This window comes from Saccopteryx bilineata, chromosome 6, assembly GCF_036850765.1.
Source record: "Saccopteryx bilineata isolate mSacBil1 chromosome 6, mSacBil1_pri_phased_curated, whole genome shotgun sequence".
NCBI classification, from domain to species: domain Eukaryota; kingdom Metazoa; phylum Chordata; class Mammalia; order Chiroptera; family Emballonuridae; genus Saccopteryx; species Saccopteryx bilineata.
In genome coordinates this window covers 195,164,718-195,184,436 of record NC_089495.1, presented here as the reverse complement: position 1 = coordinate 195,184,436, position 19,719 = coordinate 195,164,718, and the positions used below count along the sequence as shown (strand labels likewise).

The window sequence follows — 19,719 nt, the reverse complement described above, 5'->3', positions numbered from 1 at the left end:
ACATTTCATATAAATAGTCATAGAATTTGTGGTCTTTCGTGACTGACTTCTTTGATTTAGCATAATGTTTTTGAGGCTCATCCACGTTCATGTATCAGTATTTTGTTTCATTTTATTGCTGAATAATGTCCCACTGGATAGAGATACCACGTTTTATTTATCTATGCATCAGTTGATGGACATTGGGGTCCTTCTGCTTTTACATAGCATTTTTTTCAAAGGAACATAAATACAGGCTACCGTTGCTTATGAATTCACCCCTTTGTCTGTGGGCTTAGACAGATTGCCCATTTAGCTTGCCAGATGCTGCTTACAAAGACAAAACGGGCCAGCCCCAGTATAGGAATTCATGCTTTTCCTCCATCAGATAAAAGAATCTGAGCAAGGCATGGTTGTTTTCAAAGTTTGACTTCTCTGCTCTCCCTGTGGCTTCAGGTTTCTGGTATTATCATTCAACTAAACGTCTTCATTCCCTGGGATACACCTGAAAAAATGTCCTGGCTGACATTGGAACAAAAAGCCCACCAGGCAGCTGGAGCCCTGGGGACAGCACTGCCTTTAATCAGCTTGGAATGATTCTCTTACGCTTTCAGTACTGACAGGCTGTTGTCCAGCGCACTTGATCATCTAGCTCCACAGTGCTGAAAGAAAAGTCCAAAGATAAGGTTACTGGGAAAATTCCATTCTCCAGCTCTTTCTACACTCAACTCAATGGCAGTTCTGACATGTCAAGAATTTTCATTTTGGTTTTAGAGAATTTGCAATATGAGATGCAGCCAACTGGACTTAAAACCTGATGATAGAGGGTTCATATTCTATCCTCCATGGTCACGAGCCATGAAATCTTAGGGAAATGTCTCACCCATAAGGTGGAAATAATAATACATACTTCAAAAGCCTTGAGGCTTAAGTGAAATAGTACCTTGCCTAGCACTAGGCAGGGTGCCTAATAAGTGCACGTTTTCTTCCCTCATGCCTATGTTCATGGTGACCATGACATTGGGATGAGAACCTCATGTGACAGCACCGAGTAAAAAGCCAGAAACTTAGGAGGTACCCAGTACATGTAAGTCGAATGTGAACTTGAGTTTCCAAAGAGTGATATTCTTGTAGAGAGTGGTGTGTGTGAGTGAGGGAAAGAGACAGACAGACACTGTGTCAGTTCTTGCTGTACCACCTCAATGTAGTGACCAGCTGGTGCACAGCAGCTGGCTCTGGCTGCTTTAGAGAGGGCCTCCACTAAGATAGGCTGTTGACTAAAGCCTCTCTCCACGTGGTATTTCAGCATCGAGTGGGCTCACCCAGCTTTATTTGCATGGTAGTAAGACACAAGCACTTTTCAGGTACCTGCTTTGGTCTCAATGGCCAAAGCAAATTGCATTGGCTAAACCCAGAGTCATTGTGGAGGGCCCTACAAGGGCAATGATACCAGGAAGAAATTATCGTGGCCATTTTTACAAACAGTATACCTTAGATACTACTGTAATTACTATAGAAATGCAGATATGTTTACTGAGAATTATTACCAGTCTATAAAATCAGATTGAAGACAGGTACAATAATTTTTTTTTTTTTGGTATTTTTCTGAAGCTGGAAACGGGGAGAGACAGACAGACTCCCGCATGCGCCCTACTGGGATCCACCCGGCACGCCCACCAGGGGGCGACGCTCTGCCCACCAGGGGGCGATGCTCTGCCCCTCCGGGGCATCGCTCTGTTGCGACCAGAGCCACTCCAGCGCCTGGGGCAGAGGCCAAGGAGCCATCCCCAGCGCCCGGGCCATCTTTGCTCCAATGGAGCCTCGCTGCGGGACGGGAAGAGAGAGACAGAGAGGAAGGAGAAGGGGAGGGGTGGAGAAGCAGATGGGCGCTTCTCCTGTGTGCCCTGGCCAGGAATCGAACCCCGGACTTCTGCACGCCAGGCCGACGCTCTACCACTGAGCCAACCGGCCAGGGCCAGGTACAATAATTTGATGACAGTGTTAAGGATATGTGGATCACAGCTGGCATACTGTCTCCTCCGTATAAACAATCTATTGCTTAAACACTCAGTTGAAAAGATAGAATAGTTGGTAATTAACCCCAAAAATAAGTCTCTGAGTTGAGAAGGACTATTGTCATTTTATAACTCAAATATGAAGAAAACAAATGTTGTGCTTTTCTCATGTAAACAGTGATAGAAATTCAACAAATGATTCTACTCTAGCTTGACAGACCTTTGATTTTTACGCCATGTTTTAGAATTAGACCATGGAAAAGTTATTTCTAGTGTTTCATCACCTGGTTTAAAGACCTGAATTTCTAAAATCCACCAGTATTGTGCCTGAAAGGAATTAATGAAGCATTATAGAAGTATGCAGTACTAATTATACAGTTTTTATTGTTAGATATGGTACTTTCTGAAACAATGTCTTTATGGTTTTTGTAACAATTCCACAGGCAAACATTCTAGATGACCTTTTATTGTCACTTTTATTGGTGGATTAATCTCAGTAGTTTTTCTGTGCATATAGATGGATGAATAAACAGATGGAAAATGACAAGAGTGATGAGGAGAGGTTGGTGTATGATATACATGCAACTTATTCTCAAACAATAAGTGTGTATCTTTTTAGGATTTTATTTATTGATTTTACAGAGAGAGGAGAAGGGGAGCGAGAAATATCAACTTATAATTGCCTCACTTTAATTGTTCATTGATTGCTTCTGATACCTGTCTTGACCAGGGGGCTTCAGCTGAACCAGTGACCCCTTGGTCAAGCCAGTGACCATGCAGTCATGTCCATGATCCCACGCTTAAGCCGGATGAGCCCATGCTTGAGAAAATTCTTTTCAAACAAGATGATATTTGTTGCAAAAGTTTACTTCCAGTTCATCATTTGTCCTGGCTTATAGTGTATGTGTGCTTATTAATTTTTAAAAATTTGTGATGTTTTCTTCACACAAAAGGTTTTCATCTATTCATTTTTTATGGCATCTAGGTTTTTTCCATAGTTAGAAAGCCTGTTCCACACCCAAGTTTTAAATGTATTCACACATGCTTTCTTCTAGTACTTAACGGTTTCCATTTTTACAATTAGAGCACTTCTCCATTTGCAGTTTTCCTGGTTTAAGGTTATGAGGTGTGGATCCAATTTAATCTTTTCCAACTAGCTCTCCAGTTGTTTGGATAGCCATCTTGGCTTTCTATTTTGTTTCCAGACTTTCTATTCCATTCAGCTGGTCAAGGTCTCTAGTAAAAGTACACTGTCTACCTTATATGTCAGCAGCTGCTTGGCTCAAGGAGGCTTTCCAAACACTCCTTTTTTATGTGTAGGATTCTGTGTAGGGCTTGCTACAGAGTTAGCGGTCTCAGAGAAGGGGACTGATTGAGCAGAAGAACTTAGGTTCCTGACTTGTTGGCAAATCCCTAACACCCCCATTTAACAAGTTCATTTTGTTGTAGTTCCTTCAGAACTGTATTATGAAATAATACCCTAAGTTTAACATAAAAATTAAACAGTAAGCATGAAAAGCACTTAACATTATACCTAGGACAAACAAAACGAAACACACACTCGGCACCTAATCACTGAACTGGTCTTGGCCAATACTGTGTTTAATTCCTAATAAGTAAGGAGGCAGCAAACAGTGAAGTAAGCTATTGGCAACGTCTGGAAGTGGTCAGATCTGGGATGGGCTGCTGTTAAACTTAGCAGTGGAGATAGTGAGCAAGATGACAAATGTCTGAGAGGCGGTCAGGAGTCAGGAGATAAGATAGCAGGAAACAAGGGTGCCAGGAGAGAAACACTTGCTATTCTTTGTCTTCTAGACTCTTCCCCATCCACTTCTTCTTCCTTCCTTTTTAAGTAAATGTGAATTTATTAGAATGCTATTTGGATATCACAGAACCATGTTCAAAAATAGGATGAAACCAAGGTACCTTTCTTTCCATTTCTTTTTCAATTACAGTTTACATTCAGTATTATTTTGTATTAGTTTCTGGTGGACAGCACAGTGCTTAGACATTTAAATAAGAAGTGCTCCTGCTGGTATTTCTGGTACCCACCTGGCATCATACATAGCCCACACCCACTTCGTATGGCTCTAAACCTTCTGGTCTTTTTTCCTAGTTATTGGAGAGAAGGGCTATATAGCCCACACATTCATGGAAAGCACTAAATAAAAACTATTTCCCAGTATTAGACTACTAAGCACAAGCACTGAGCCACTTCAACACATGAAATAGGTACACTGAGCTAGCTAGGTTTTTACGTCATGCTGAGTAAAATTGTTCTTTTTGCTGTTGCTACTAGCTGTAACCAGTAGCTGCTACCTTCTGCTGTCATATAACTGCTGTTACAGCTGTACTGCTGTGATAACTGCCCCACTCTGTACCTGCTGATGCTTTTCTTAGGGATGGTTTGAGACCCAGCCTAACAATATCTTCCCTGACTGCTCCAGCTGGCAAGAGTCCTCCATCTTCTGGGCACATGTAACTCTTAGGATCAGTTCTATCTATTTAATGCTTGTCCTATACTATCTTTTTTTAAAAAATATTTAAAAGAACTATGTATGGTGTCCTGGGTGCTAGATTTATCAGGGTGACTGCTTCATAAGTTATATAAATATCTAATCACTAGATTGTACATTTGAAAGTAATGCAACATTGTATGTAATGTAATTGAAAAATAAAAAAATTATTCAAACAAAAAAAATGTTAAAAAGAAGTAAATAAAATCACCTACAATCCTATTATCAGAGACAAATCCTAAACATTGTGGTATATTTTCTCTCAGTCTTTTTATTTTTTTCTCCTATGTATGTGATTTTACAGAATTGATATCATATTGTGTGTTTAATATTGTATCCCATTTCTCTCAACTTTATCATTAACCATTTGTAAATGATATTTTAAAAGTTATATAATATTTCGTGGAGTGGATTGTGATTTACTTGTATTTTCTTTTTCATGAGTATTTTTCTCTTTGGTCCAACTGAGATTTTCGAGGGAAGCCACCCAAATGAAGAACCCCCTCTCCTTACAGCAGTACCTGTAGAGAATATTATATATGTCAGTAATTAAGAAATGTTTTTGCTTGCTCCTCCATTTTCAGGCTGATCCTACAGGAACTATTTGTTACAGGGGACCCAAAAATATTGTTTGCAGCTTACTCAAAACCATTGTATCAGCCAAGTCTTTCCACCTAGAAAAAGGGACCCGGATGGAAAAATTGAATGTGTTTTAGGGAGGCTGTGAGTCCTTTGAAATTGTATGAGGAATATTTTCAGTGAACATTTGTACATATTCCTATAGTTTTCATAAGACTTTTGAAGAAGTGCTTATCTAACAAAAAAGGCACAAAACCAGAGGCTATACGTACCCCCTCTGGATGAAGAGAGATCTATTTATTAAACTTACCTGAAATCTAAGTTACTGTATCTCACCTTTTGTTTTCTTGGTTTTCAGGAAGGGATGAGACCATGCAGCCCGCAAAACCATCATTCCTTGAATACTTTGAACAAAAAGAAAAGGAAAATCAGGTCAACAGCTTCGGCAAGAGTGTGTCTGGCCCCCTGAAGAACTCTTCGGATTGGAAAGTCCCACAGGATGGAGACTATGAGTTTGTGAGTAGTGCTGGGAGTGAGCGGCTCTGTCGGCTGGGAAAAGCTATTTGCAATATCACACCTCCCCTTCTGTCGTTCCACTGAGAGTGCCTGAACATTTCCCATGCGGTTCAAGTCCCCTCTGACCACCCCTGCAAGTCGTTCCTGGGCTGGGGCCTCGTGAGTTGGAGACAACAGCATTTTGACTGATATTTGAGCAGTTATGGTTCTCCCAATTAGCGACATCTTTTTCACTTTAACGATTCTTTATTCACTTGCCATTTTTCTTTTGTCGAGTTTGAAATTGTTAATGGTAGAAGAAATATTCAGTCATCAAATGAAAATGCACTGTCTTTAGAGGTTAGTCTGAGATTGTTTTTATTTGAGTTAGACCAGAAGTCAGTTAATGCTGTTTTGTAGTATGTTGTTTTGCTCTTACCCCAATTGTAGGCCCTTTGAAAGGATTATTCTGAATTCTGCCCAAGGATGAATATTAAGTTGTTCCAGAGTTTCTTGTGAAAAACTGGGTGTGTTTTTTCCTGTCTCTGCTCCGGAACATTCTCCTTCGGCCACAGACACTTGTTAATGTTCACAAAGATTTAATGAGTAGAGGCAATAAAAAATTTGGGGGAAAAAAAAATTAAGCCAAGGAGTGTGCATTCCTTTCCTGAATATTTTTAGAAAAGAATTTTCTCTTTAAGAATATTTACATTTTTGTTTTAAATTTTTATGTTCTTAAATACCATTGTAATTCTGTTGTTGATTATAAGCTTAGTTTAGGTGTTACATAGTATTTGGATTCTGAGAGGGCTTTTTAGTCCTGGCTTCCCCATTATCCTACTGACTGACTGGCTTAGAGGAAGTGATGTCATCCTTCCATAAAATACTTTCTACTTTTGTAGAGTGGCAGGAATGTCATGACTGTACAGCTAACGATAGAGATCTTTGGAGGACCAGAATAACTCACGTGAGGTTATTTCACTGATTAGTCACTGAACCCAAGTTAGAACCCAAGTTCACATGTTTTATCATGTTCTTGTTCATTCATTCATTTACTCATCATCTACTCTGAAGCTTCATCTGTTGTTACTGTCTGCTTAGCCACTCATTTATTTATTCGTTTTTTGAGTACCAGTGTATACTTGACGCTTTTCTAGGAATATAGTAGAGAATAGAACAGCCCAAAATCCGTCCCTCATGGAGGTTTCATCCTAGAAGATGGAAATAAGGAAATATATTTAGTGTGTCAGATAGTGGTAAGTGTTGTAGAAAATATAAAGCAGGAAAGGGAGATTGGTGGGAAAGGGAAGTAAAGAGAGAGAGATAAGAATGTATTTATATTTTATTAATACTGCATGATTTTTGAGCCCTGGCTGGGTAGCCCAGTTGGTTAGAGCGTTGTCCCAATGTGCCAAGGTTGTGGGTTTGATTCCCAGTCCGGGCACCTGTAGGAATCATCCAATGAATGCCTAAATAAGCAGAACAAGAGATCGATGTTTCTCTCCCTCCCGCCCGCCCTCTCTTTCTCTCTTCCTCCTCCCCCTCCCCTTTCTCTCCCTCTAAGATCAATAAATAAAAAAATTTTAAATAAATAAAAATAGAATTCTAATGAAGCACAAAGAGCTAATAACCTAATATGTCTCTGAAGTTGTGCAATACTGGGCCCATCAGAATATAAAACCATTAAAATATTAATTCAAAATTAATTTGATAAAAATAACAGAAACAGAACAAGACTGATTGCTTGGATTCCCCGGGTAGTTATAAAGTTATAAGCCATTCACAGCTTTTTGTGGTAAGGAAGGATACATTTTAGCCCTGAGTTTTCCCTGGAGAGTGATAGTCTCTGATTTTTATTAACTTTATCTTAACTATTCTTTTCTAGATCAGGGCTCCAAATAAGACTGTGAAATAGAGATTTCTTGGGGTTTTTATAAAGAAGCTTTACTGAATTATTAGGCCACAGTTGATTACTCTTTTTTTTAGATTGTACTTTTTGCTTTTGGCTGTACAGTTTAGAAATTAGACGTTTGGTGGGAGGTGAGAACTATAATTTAACATCATGATTGCCATGGGAGCAGAGATGCTTTATTTCCATGTGTTTAAATTAATACTCTCAAGGATGCAATGTGATTTTTTTTGGAGGAACCCAGGTACCTAGAACTTGAAACTTTATCTGCCATCTTACAAAAATGAAAGAAGCACTCCCCAAACTTTCTGTCTTTGAATTTATGGTCCATTTGTTTCAAAATGAATTTTTTAGAATTTGTGTATATCCTTAAATAATCCCAGTGTCAGTTGGTAAGATAGAATCTGTTAATGTTTCCATAGTTCAGTTATGACAATTATCAACTCATGACTCATCCTCCATTTCTAATATTCCCACCACTTTTACCACTTGATTATTGTGAAAAAAAATCCCAGGCATATTTAAGCAAAAGTACCTTACAATGTGATCACCCCACTAACTGTAGTAATCATGTCACCGTGCAACATGTCACAGTAATATTAACTGTATTCCCTTTCACTGTTTTCACTCATCCCCCCTCTCCATTCCGGTAACCATCCCTTTGGTCTCTGTTTCTGAGTCTGGTGGTTTTTTTTTGCTGTTGCTGTTTTTGTTTGTTTGTTTTGGGGGGTTTTTTTTTAGATTCCACATATAAGTGAAACCATACAATATTTTCTTTGTCTATCTGACTTTTTTCACTTAAGGTAATACCCTCTAGAATCTAGATCTACCTGTGTTGTTGCAAATGGCAAGATTTCATTCCCTTTTGTTGCTGCATAGTATTTCATTGTATATTATATATACACACCACATCTTGATCCACTCATCTATTCATGGACACCAAGGTTACTTCCATATCTTGGCTATTGTAAATAATGTTGCAATGGACATAGGGGTACCTATATCTTTTTGAATTTCTGTTTTTGTTTTCTTAAGATAAATACCCAGAAGTGTAATTGCCGGGTCATGTGGTATATCTAGTTTGAGTGTTTTGAGGCATCTCCATACTGTTTTCCATAGTAGCCCCACTGACAGTGCACAACGATTCCCTTTTCTTCACATCCTCACCAACACATTATTTGTTGATTTTTTTTTAAATTTTACTTACTTACTTATTTATTTTTTACAGAGACAGAGAGTGAGTCAGAGAGAGGGATAGACAGGGACAGGCAGACAGGAACGGAGAGAGATGAGAAGCATCAATCATTAGTTTTTCATTGCGCGTTGCAACACCTTAGTTGTTCATTGATTGCTTTCTCATATGTGCCTTGACCGTGGGCCTCCAGTAGACTGAGCAACCCCTTGCTGGAGCCAGCAACCTTGGGTTCAAGCTTGTGGGCTCTTGCTCAAACCAGATGAGCCCGTGCTCAAGCTGGCGACCTTGGGGTCTCGAACCTGGGTCCTCAGCATCCCAGTCCGACACTCTATTCTGACACTCTACCCACTGCGCCACCGCCTGGTCAGGCTGATTTTTTTATAATAGCCATTCTGACTAGTGTGAAGTGGTATCTTATTGTGGTTTTGATTTGCATGTCTTGCACTTTGAATGAACTTTTACTCACACATGATTTTGTAACATCATGCATTGGTCATTTGGAAAATACTGGTTCCCTGAGTTACATAGATTTTTCCAAATGTTGGCATATTTCATTATACACTATTAAAAACAACCACATTCCTTGAAATTACCACCAATCTCATCAGAAAATTTTCTAAGCATCTGAACTGTCAAGCTCATAGTGGTGGAATCCCAAAATTCTGACTTTTATTTGAAAGTTTGAATTTTAATCCCTGGCAACACTGTTATTTTTCTCAAAGTGACCGCCTCACTTAGTTCACTTTTGTGGAAATGCCTGCCAAGTGCTCAGGTCTGAATAAGCCCAGTTTGTCAGTCATTGCAAGTAAAACCAGTGCTCCGTGAAAAAAGCGGCTAGTTCCGTGTGCAGCGCATTTGCACAAGTACTTTGCCTCAGTGCAGCCATCGCATTTCAGTCTGAGGCGGAAGCGTGCTGTGCACACTGCCTATTTCACCCCAGACACTGTTAAAAAGGCATATACTCAAAGTGTGAACTTGAATCAAATTAATACTTTTTTGCTACTTTATCAAGGACATTGCTAAGGTATATATATACTGCTCACAAAAATTAGGGGATATTTCAAAATGAATCTGAAGTGATAAAATATCCCCTGATTTTTGTGAGCAGTATATTTTTTAACGGTCGTGAAGAATGCGGTAGCTACTAAATACCATTTGGTGGCACTTCTTGATTCGTACTAAGTGGCTAGCAGTTTTCCCCACCTCTGCTTTTTGCCATCAGTGCACATTTCAGAGCAATAGAAAGGCAAGTCCTGTCTCCATATTAACGTGAGAATGGGTGGAGCTCACAGGGCTCCTTCAAGAGGGCCTCAAGGATTTCCCAGGGGTTTCTAGGCCACACTTGGAGAATTGCTGATTTGGAACCTTGATCAGACTCAGTTTCAATTCTTTTGGGCAAGGCTATTTCACAGGTGGTGTGTGTACTTGCATTTCCAAAGGCAAATGTACAGAACAAAGTTATGTGGACTTAGTTTGTCCCTATCTTTTCTGCTCTGTCCCTCCCTCATTTTTTGTTGTTACATTTTGGTTTTATTCACACTCACACACACAAATACATGGATGTTTGTACCCCCATTTTTAATTAAGCAACAGTATACCATACATACTTCAGTCTATTTTTTTTTAATTGATTTGAGAGAGAGAGAGAGAGAGAGAGAAGAGCAGGGGAGGAGTGGAAAGCATCAACTCATAGTACTTGCTTCCTTTATGTACCTTGAGGTTCTGAACTGATGACCTCAGCATTCCAGGTTGACACCTTATCCACTGCGCCACCACAGGTCAGGCTCAGTCTACCTTTCTGTTTTCACTTAACTCTATCCTAGAACTATCTCCGTAGCAGGACAGGGAGATAGTCCTCATTCACTGTACGGTAGTTGATTCTGCCAGTCCTCTGATGATGGACAGGTTATTTGTAGTGCTTTTACAGTTGATCTCTTCATAACCTTATTTATAAATAGACAATGATACAGTTTATAATTGTTCCCTTTGTTTTTTAAAGTTCATGCATTAGCCTATTAGTTTTGAGAAACAAGTTACATACTTTAAGCCTGTAGAGCTTTCATTTCTTTGTAGTTAATGCCGGTGGTGGTGAGGATGATGGGCACTGAATGAAATTACTCAGAGGTCTCCCTCTGCCGCAGTCTGGTGCTGTGATATAAACTAAAGCGGCTCTGATTCTGTCGTAACACCTGTGTCCCAGCGTGAGTAATCACTCTCCCTGTTTGTGAGATGCCCCGGGTGTAGAATGTTGCCAGGACGGTAATGAGGAGGGAAGGAGTTCCCCGCAGGCCTGGAATTCCTAATTGCTGTAATCAGAACCTGAAGTTTCTTAAGGTTGAATCTCATGTCTCAACTAAGGCAAGAGTTGCTTTAATTTTGCTGCGTTTGAAGTCAAAGAAAAAAAATGACTTTAAGTTTTATATTCCTTACTCTTCAATAAGAAGGTTCCAAAGGCTAAAACATAGTTTTAATGTAAATGAATTATTAATCTAGGAAGCAGTTTTAAATTTTCGAATGTGAATTCTTTTTCTCACTTCCAAATCCACAGCCATGACTTTGAATTGTGACCTCATGCACCCAGACATATCTTTCCACTCTTCTTCCTCTAGAGCTGTCAGATATACTTTCCTTATTCCTTCTTCTCAGCTTCGCCTCTAATTTTTGTCTCACGTGGACTCCTGAGGGTTCGGTATATTCCTAGGACATGAAATGGTAAGAACATAGGGAAAAGATTTATGCCAATCCCCTCCCCGCCTCAAGGAAGAATATTAGAATTCTGAAAGGAGTATTTAAAGCCTCGTACCTTTGAAAGAAAAAACACAATGTGGAACTTGTTACCTGAGATAATTATTCCTTTATCACACACCCCTCCCCCCCAAATCCTGATGAAACACAACAGAATGGAGCATCTTTTGTCTTTGGCAGCCTTTGCTGCAAACACCAATAATTCTTAATGGAAGGCAGGTGTCTTATCCTTTCTTCATCTCACGGTTGGAGTTTGATGCTGGTGTTACTGAGACTTCAAGCTGACAGTGGAAGGAGAAGAGGTATTGAGAAGGTGATTCAGACAGGAGGGGGCTGATTGATGGTGACTCGTATTGCAACTGAGAAAAGAACACAGCACAGGCTATTGGTTATTTTTAGACAGGAATGTGTTAGATTTCACATTTGTTTAGAAATTCTTATAAACTTGCAGTTGGGTCAACTTATAAGGAAATATGTTGTGCCTGCGTGTAGCTAAGTGACTGCTGTTTTGGTTGAGGCAGTAGTATGCCTGGTAGTTATGATAACTACAGTTGGACTTTTAGGGTCCGTTCTGTAATAGCAGTTCCTGTAGGCTAGATTCTGTGTGTGTGTGAGAATTAACATTGTAATGCATATGAAATGCCCTGAGCAGATCATCCGCACTTCACAGAGCTCGCTTCCTCCTCCTTCCCTCCACTTTCCCTTTCTTTCTTGAAACATTGTTCTTGGAGTAAATTTCAGTAACCCAAACCAGTGATTTTCTAACTTTTTACACTTGAGGACCTGTGAAGACAGGAGAATTATTTCAGGGACTGTTAAGGCAGAAATCACCCTGAGCATAAGTGGAATTCAACTAAGATCACTGGGTCTATAATCTTCATACACCAGCAGGGTGGCTAACTCTTTCCTGGACCGGCACAATGCTCTGGCAGACCGGTCCACACACCGGCGGCTGAAAAACACTGACCTAAACCGCTCTCCCCAGTGATTGCCATTCACTTCCATTTTAAAACCAGAGCTCCATTCCCAAAGAAAGCTTGCTCCCAGAGACTGCTTCAAAAGCTACTCTGAAAAAGGAGTTAGAACTATATTACCAGTTGGAAATTAATTACCCAGAGTGGTCATGGGTGTGATCTTTAGAACTTCCCAGTGCTGGCTTTCTTTCCCTTACATCTCTATTCCATACAGCTTTTTCTTTCTACCCACCTCTCATGCCATAAATTTAGGGTTAGTGACATTTTTCAATTCTAGAGTTGTCACACTTACTCCCATTGCAATGCATGCTTCCTGCCAATAGGTGCCGCCCTCTCTCTTCTTGTGAGCGCAGTGTCCTCTGAATTTCCTTCCAGTAAAGGAGAGGTTGCTGCTCTATTAAAGGAAAGATAAAAAAACTACTTCAGCCTGGAAGCTGGGCGTGGTGTGAAGTGAGCTTCCTTGCAAATATGGGAACCTCGTACCACAGACCAGTCGACTGAGCATTCGATTGTGTCAGTAGAAGGGTGAATGGCCTTGCAGGAGTCACTGTCCTCTTTGAGCTTCAGGTTTATGATCTGTGCAAGTCAAGCTTTCCCCAAAGGGTTAGAGGAAGGATCAAACGAAATGGAGTTTGGGGTTACTATTTTGAACCAAGTTTGTTCTAAATCCTACCATTTGGAACTATGGTAGAATTCTACTAGCAGAGAATTGTAAGATTGCTTCTGTTTGTTTTTTGTTGTGTTGTTCATTGTGTATGAAGTATTAGTACTTATTTTATTCTTATTTTACTCTTAATTTCACCTTTGTAAAAAAAAAAAATTATTAGCTCTTTGAGTAGTAACAGCTAATCCAGAGACAGGAGAGGGCCGAAGGAGCGGGTCAGCTTGCACCGCTGCTGTCTTCCGTTTGCTGCTGATGGTACCGTTACCGTCACATTAGGGTCCTAGAACACTTAATATTGTTAAAGGCACGTTCGTACTTTGTTCCTTTATTTGGTGATGCTTCCAGAGTTCCTGTAAGGGAGGCAAGGGGAGGTTTCTTATCCTTTTTATAGTTTGAGGATTTGAAGTCCAGAGACATTAAAAGCTGGAGCCGTGTCTGGAACCCAGATCCGCAGGTTGCTTCCTGCCTCTGGTGACCATCGGGTGTTTTCCCACAGGAAACCAAATGGAGCAAGCTGATCGTGAGCTCCAGGCACATACTAGGTATTTAAGGGATGTTACAAAGCAGGTAAAAGAATTACATTTTATATAGTATGTCATGGGGACTGTAGTGACCAGGAAGAATGGTTTCGGGTGGATTGTGTCTTACTGAGAATTTTGTAATATTAGAGGAGTATTCATTATTGCTATGAATGGTTTTTTCATACTTAATCGGAACATAAGGCAGATTGACAAGCTTTGCATTTCATTAATTATTGACATGAATTATTCCCCTTGTGGGAACAATTGAATTTACACCTTCTTTTGATGTTCTTTATTATTTACGTTGTAACCATGGGTTTATAGTTATTATGCTGTTCTTCAGGAACTAAACTAACTAAAAAGGCATTATTATTTTTAAAACATTTTTGGTTTTGCCCAGATGTAGTTGCTGTGGAAACAAATGCATCTATCGTAGAGGAGTCTTTTTTTAAAAGATTTTATTTGTTGATTTTAGAGAGGAAGTAGAGGAAGATAGTAGTTGCTTCTTGTATGTGCCTTGACCGGGCAGGCCCAAGGATTCCAGCTGGCAGCCTCAGCACTCCAGGTCAGTGCTCTGTCCAGTGTGCCACCACAGGCCAGGCAGTAGAGGAGTCTTACTGGCTGAAGCAAACATGTGCTATACCCTCAGGTGAAATCTCTGCCACAGTGCGCCTGTCAGTCCCATCCAGGCCCCTATTCCCAAATTTCCCCCTTTTTCATACCCTGTTATCTATTCAACATCAGCTTTTCTTTAAATTTACTTTTATTACTGTTATAGTATTCAATACTTTTATTAATATTCATATTGGTTGTTTGTTATCCTGTCTTTGTCGTCTCCCCCTCCCTTTACTTTTACTATTATTTTTCTGACTAAAACAGCTGACATGAGCTCCACCTCTTGGCAAGTTTTTAAGTCCTGGTGCACAACGCAGGACTGTTAGCGACAGGCACCGTGCTGTCCAGCGGATCTCCAGGACTCATTCTCGCGTACCTGACACTTGGAACCTTTCCACTAATAGCACCCTGCTTGCCCTTTCTCTTGTCTTATTTTAAATTTTATTGGCAGGGACATTTGCCCTCTTAAGGTTGCAGAATTTGAGAAGAAAATGGTGGAAGTAGCAGTTACTGAAAAATGTGTTACTTTATCACGTGGTTTTAACCCATTATGCATTCTTATGTGCATTCCCATCCATTCATCTGAGCATACAGGAGCATGTTAATTAGCTTAGAAATTTGGTAGTTTAAGTCTCTTTTCCTTTTTGGTAAAATGTTAGCGGAAAACATTGATTGGACCTGCAGTGTTGGGAATCCCCTAGATCAGTGGTCCCCAACCTTTTTTGGGCCACGGACCGGTTTAATGTCAGAAAATATTTTCATGGACCGACCTTTAGGGTGGGACAGATAAATGCACAAAATAAAATTATGCAATCACCGTAAAAACTGTGGTATTTTAAAATATAATTGTCGAACTTACGAGACAAGCGTCAAGAGTAAGTCTTAGACGGATGTAACAGAGGGAATCTGGTCATTAAAAAAAATAAAACATTGTTCAGACTTAAATATAAATAAAACGGAAATAATGTAAGTTATTTATTCTTTCTCTGCAGACCAGTACCAAATGGCCCACGGACCAGTATCGGTCCGCGGCCCAGGGGTTGGGGACCACTACCCTGGATCCAAGTTGCGTAAGGCGTGCCGCGCATTCAGCAAGGTGCCTGGCGTTCCTTCTCTGTTATTACTGTGTGTGTTCCTTTCAGGGTGACAGCTTATGTAAAGTGAAGGGGGGCAGTGGATTAGGAAACAGATCTCAGCTCTGACAGTAACTAACTTTGTGTCCTTAAGCAAGCCACCTAAGCTTGCTGCGGCTCTTGTTTCTTCATCTGCTAAATAGAGGTGAGATTAAAAAGTCTGTAAGAGCCCTCAAACTCTCAGTCTTTGTTTGCTAATCTTTACAATGGAGATAATACAGCCTGTCACTGGGGTTATTTGAGCCTGAAAGAGAGAGCCTGTGGAGAGCACATAAAAGATGCTCAGTGTATGTCAGGGTCCCCCCCCCCGTTTTTTGTGAATGCAGGGAGGTATTTTGAACACCCTGAAAACCAAAATGAGCATAGGAGGCAGTTAAGCCTACTGACCCAGAGCCAGCTAGACCTGGATTCAATCCTGGTCTCACTATTTTTGAGATCTGCAATTCTAGGCAGCTCACTTAACCTAGAATGAAAAACTAATCATATTTACATCAGGGTTATTGAGAAGATTAAATTAGAAAATACTGTTAAGTGCTTAGCAGAGCACCTGACACATAGTAGGCATTTGGTAAATTTTATTTGCACGTATAATACCTAGGTGGGAAACAGGAGCTACCAGAGGGGAGGAGTTAGGAAAATGAGATGGGCTGCCCCAAACGACAGGCAGGAGATGCGTTCAAACTTACTTCATTGTTTTGTTGAGGGCTCTGCTGAGGCAGCTCCCACTTCTAGTCATTTGCTTTGAAGTATTTAATACCGAAGATAAGCTTAATTCTGTTGTGACTTTCTTATTCGTCGGGTATAGGTATCAAACATACTGATTCAGACAGACCTTTTGTGTTTCCTCTGATCAGATTGTTTTCCTCTGCATCTGCCTGGAAGCTGTAAGACCTGGAATATTTCTACATTGATGTTCTTAATACTGATGGTGTTGTTGTTAATATCAAATGGTGTGCATCTGTATGTGTGTATGAGAGAGAAAGGGAAAGAGAGAAGGAGAGAGGAAGAAAGAGACACAGACCAGCAGAGAGAGAGAGAAAGCCATATGGGGAGCCACCCTGTGAGCACTCCAGTTCCCGTAGCCTAGTTCACATTGCACGCACACACACCCCCCAATGAGCAGGTGGCCACAGCAGAAGGAAGTGCAGCCTCAGATCCGTGTTGCAGACCCACCAATCACTTCCACTTGCTCTTAGGGAAATCATATTAGAGATAATTCAGACATGGATGTATTTTTTTTCAATCTAACTTATATCCCTTGTTTTTTAAATTAAACTTTTTATTTTGAGATAGTTATAGTATCACATGCTGTTGTAAGAAGTAATAGAGATCTCGTGTACTCTTTATGCAGTTTCCCCAATGGTAACATCTTGCAAAACTCTAGCACAATATCCTAACTAGGATATTGACATTAATCCATCAAGATAAAGACCGGTTCCGTCACCCCAAGGATCCCTCCTGTTGACCTCCATAGGTGCACGCTCCCCACCCCATTTCCTAACTCTGAGTAGCCACTGACCTGTTCTCCATTTACTGGATCTGCTCTGAAGTTTAAAAAAATCTGAAGGGCTTAGGGTTTCAAAGGAAGGAAAGTCAGGAAATCTGCTGTGTTCCCCCGCAAGCGCTCTTGTGCCCAGATGTAGCAGGAAGTTCTTTTCACACGTTGGGAAGAAGCACAACCATTCCCCCAATTCAGGTGGAGGTTTCCTCCTTTGAAGTGCTGCCGAGACTGTAATTATAATCTAGGATGAATTTAATCCAATTTTTCGGATGAATTAAGATGTGATGAAATAGCATGTGCCATCTGCTGCATCATCTGAGGCTGCTCTGCTCTGTGCCAGCTCGGTGAATGAGGGCAGCAGCTGTCCAGAAGTTGTGTTGCCGAAGGAACGTGTTTAACATCCGGGACTGTGGGTGCAGCACTTCGCAGGAGAATTTTAAGAAAACGCTCCCAAGTTCCTGGTATTTAGCCAATATGTGCAGTTTTACGTACAGTTACGTAAAAGGTACATGATGTGGAGGAGGTCTCCCTTTTTGTATTCTCACCACCTACCCTTCTCAGTTCTGTTAGCACAAAAAATGAAAATCCCCCAGGAAAGACTCGTCCTTACTCCCTTCCTGCTGGCCTTCCACCACATCGCTCTCCCTTTCGTCTCCACGTTCGGTCCCTGGGCCTTTTTTTTACACAAGGCGGGTGACTGTAGCTTCAAGGGAAGCTCAGTGTTGGGCTAGATGACCTCTAAGGTTTTGTCCTACCCCAAGAGTCAGTGAGGCACCCTCAGCGACCTCGTGCAGCTCCTCAGATGTGATGGAGGAGCTTTGGCATTCACAGTAAGGGGCGCTCCCAGGCTCGCAGCGGAGAGCCCCAGCAGCCGCCCTTACTCCGTGGCTGTGGACTGCACTTCTCACCGGGACTGAGGTGGGCAGCGGGGGGAGGAAGAGCCCGCTTGGCCGCAGCACATACCCGTTTTACAATTTGAATTACTGACGTGGGGGTAAGCGCTCCAGTTTACCACAGATCATGCCATTTCCTGTGTATTGTTTTATAACTGGCCTCTTGAGTTTATTTTTCCTGTCTGTGCCAGCCCCTGAAAACACTTGCATTGTGACCTGATTTAACTAATCCTCAACTCTTGGCCATTTAGGCGGCCTTCAGCTTTTTAATATTCAACATTGCTTTAATGATTGTCTTTGCATAGTCTGTATGTCCTTAAAATGAATTCCTACAAGTAGAATGCTTGGGTCACACTTTACAAGTGTGAAATCATGATATGTGTTGTCAAATTTCACTGTTGTTTTTGCTGTTTCAATCGCCAATTTGTGTGATTTATTTAAGGAAATTTTTATTCTCCTTACTGATTTCAAAGGGTTCTTCATATATCAAGTAAGGTTGTAAACATTTTAACATATATAGTAAAGGTATTTTTCCAGTTTCTTAAAACTTTATATAATATGTGGTATCTAACTATTCAAATATTTTAAACCTTTATAAACTTTGATTTAGCTGCTTTTTTTTTTTTTTTGATTTTATGGAAATTTATGCCATGTTGAGAAGATTTTCCCATCCCAAAATTATAAAAATATAAACCCTTTGTTTTAGACTTTTTTTTTCTTTTTCAGTATCCATTCTGTCTGGAATTTGTCTTGGTTTGAAGAGTAAGGTAGTGGTCTAGCTTCATATTTTTCTAAACAGCTAGGCAGTTTTCCTACAAAACCAACAATGTTTAATGTACATGGTAAACTTGGAATTACCAAATTTTTATGGCTTATAGTATCTAAAACTGGCTTATTTTTATAGAAAGTTTCCACTTCATATTCTGAGTTTCAATATTTTTCTGCTTTTAAAACCTCTAGAAAGGAGCTGTGAACAAACAGATCACCATATTGGTTTTGGCATTAACTTTAATGCATCTCAAATAGGCTGATTCCTCAGAATTTAATCCAAAAGTACTTCTATGTCTTAATGCCTGTTTGCCAAGCAAAATTGATTATTTCTAACCAAAGGGCCTTCAGTGCTGGACTGAAAAAAAGAGTCAGGGGTCGTCCTTGGCTGGTGGCACATTATGTAATTTGGCATCAGGTACAATGCTTTTTATTTTTCTTGTAAGTTTCTTTCTATCCTCTAGCCTGCAGTGGTCAATGCCTTTTGTTGTTGGGGACTTTGGGGGTGGTGGTGGTAATTCTGATACTTTCTGTCCAAGTCCTAGTGTTATAACTTTAAAGTGCTTTTATTTTATTTTTTTCTTGGCAGTTTAATCAATAGCTATCAGAAGTCTTTCTTTGGCCCTGGCCAGTTTACTCAGCAGTAGAGCGTCAGTCCAGTGTATGAAAGTCCCAGGTTTGATTCCTGGTCAGGGCACACAGGAGAAGCGATCATCTGCTTCTCCACTCCTCTCCTCGACTCTTTCTCTCTGTCCTCTCTCTCTTCTCCTCCTGAAGCCATGGCTCAAACGGTTTGAGCAAGTTGACCCCAGGCACTGAGGATGGCTTCATGGCCTGGCCTCAGGTGCTGAAATAGCTCAGTTGCTGAGCAATGGAGCAGTGGCCAGACATGGGCAGAGCAACTCCCCAGAGGGAGCTTGCCTGGTGGATCCCGGTCAGGGTGCATGCGGGAGTCTGTTTCTGCCTCCCCACCTCTCAATAAAAAAAAAAAAAGAAGTCCTTCTTTGACAGTTATTTCTAGCCTTCTCTGTATTGTAGAATTTAGTTGTGTTATGAATTTGTTTTTGCTGGTATATTTTCACCTGTGGTGCTTTGTGGCTGTATCACAGGGATTCTTTCTGTTACTTTCATTAGAGGTACTTTTAGTTCTTCTAGTTTGAAAATTTATCAGCGAACCTTAGTACCTTGGTAGATTCCTCTTGTCATCTTCTAAATTA

General features: G+C 40.5%; 2 protein-coding genes across 4 annotated transcripts in view; both read left to right on the top strand.

Annotated features, from left to right (window-relative positions):
- The window catches only part of KCNK15 (potassium two pore domain channel subfamily K member 15), a 284,394-nt gene that overhangs the window by 206,538 nt on the left and 58,137 nt on the right, over nucleotides 1–19,719 (top strand). The window lies entirely within an intron of this gene.
- The window catches only part of STK4 (serine/threonine kinase 4), an 84,781-nt gene that overhangs the window by 42,230 nt on the left and 22,832 nt on the right, over nucleotides 1–19,719 (top strand). For all 3 annotated transcript variants that reach the window (XM_066237919.1, XM_066237917.1, XM_066237918.1), the window contains one exon: nucleotides 5,448–5,605. In XM_066237919.1, coding sequence (XP_066094016.1) covers nucleotides 5,448–5,605 — 158 coding nt within the window. The remainder of the gene's footprint in view (nucleotides 1–5,447; nucleotides 5,606–19,719) is intronic.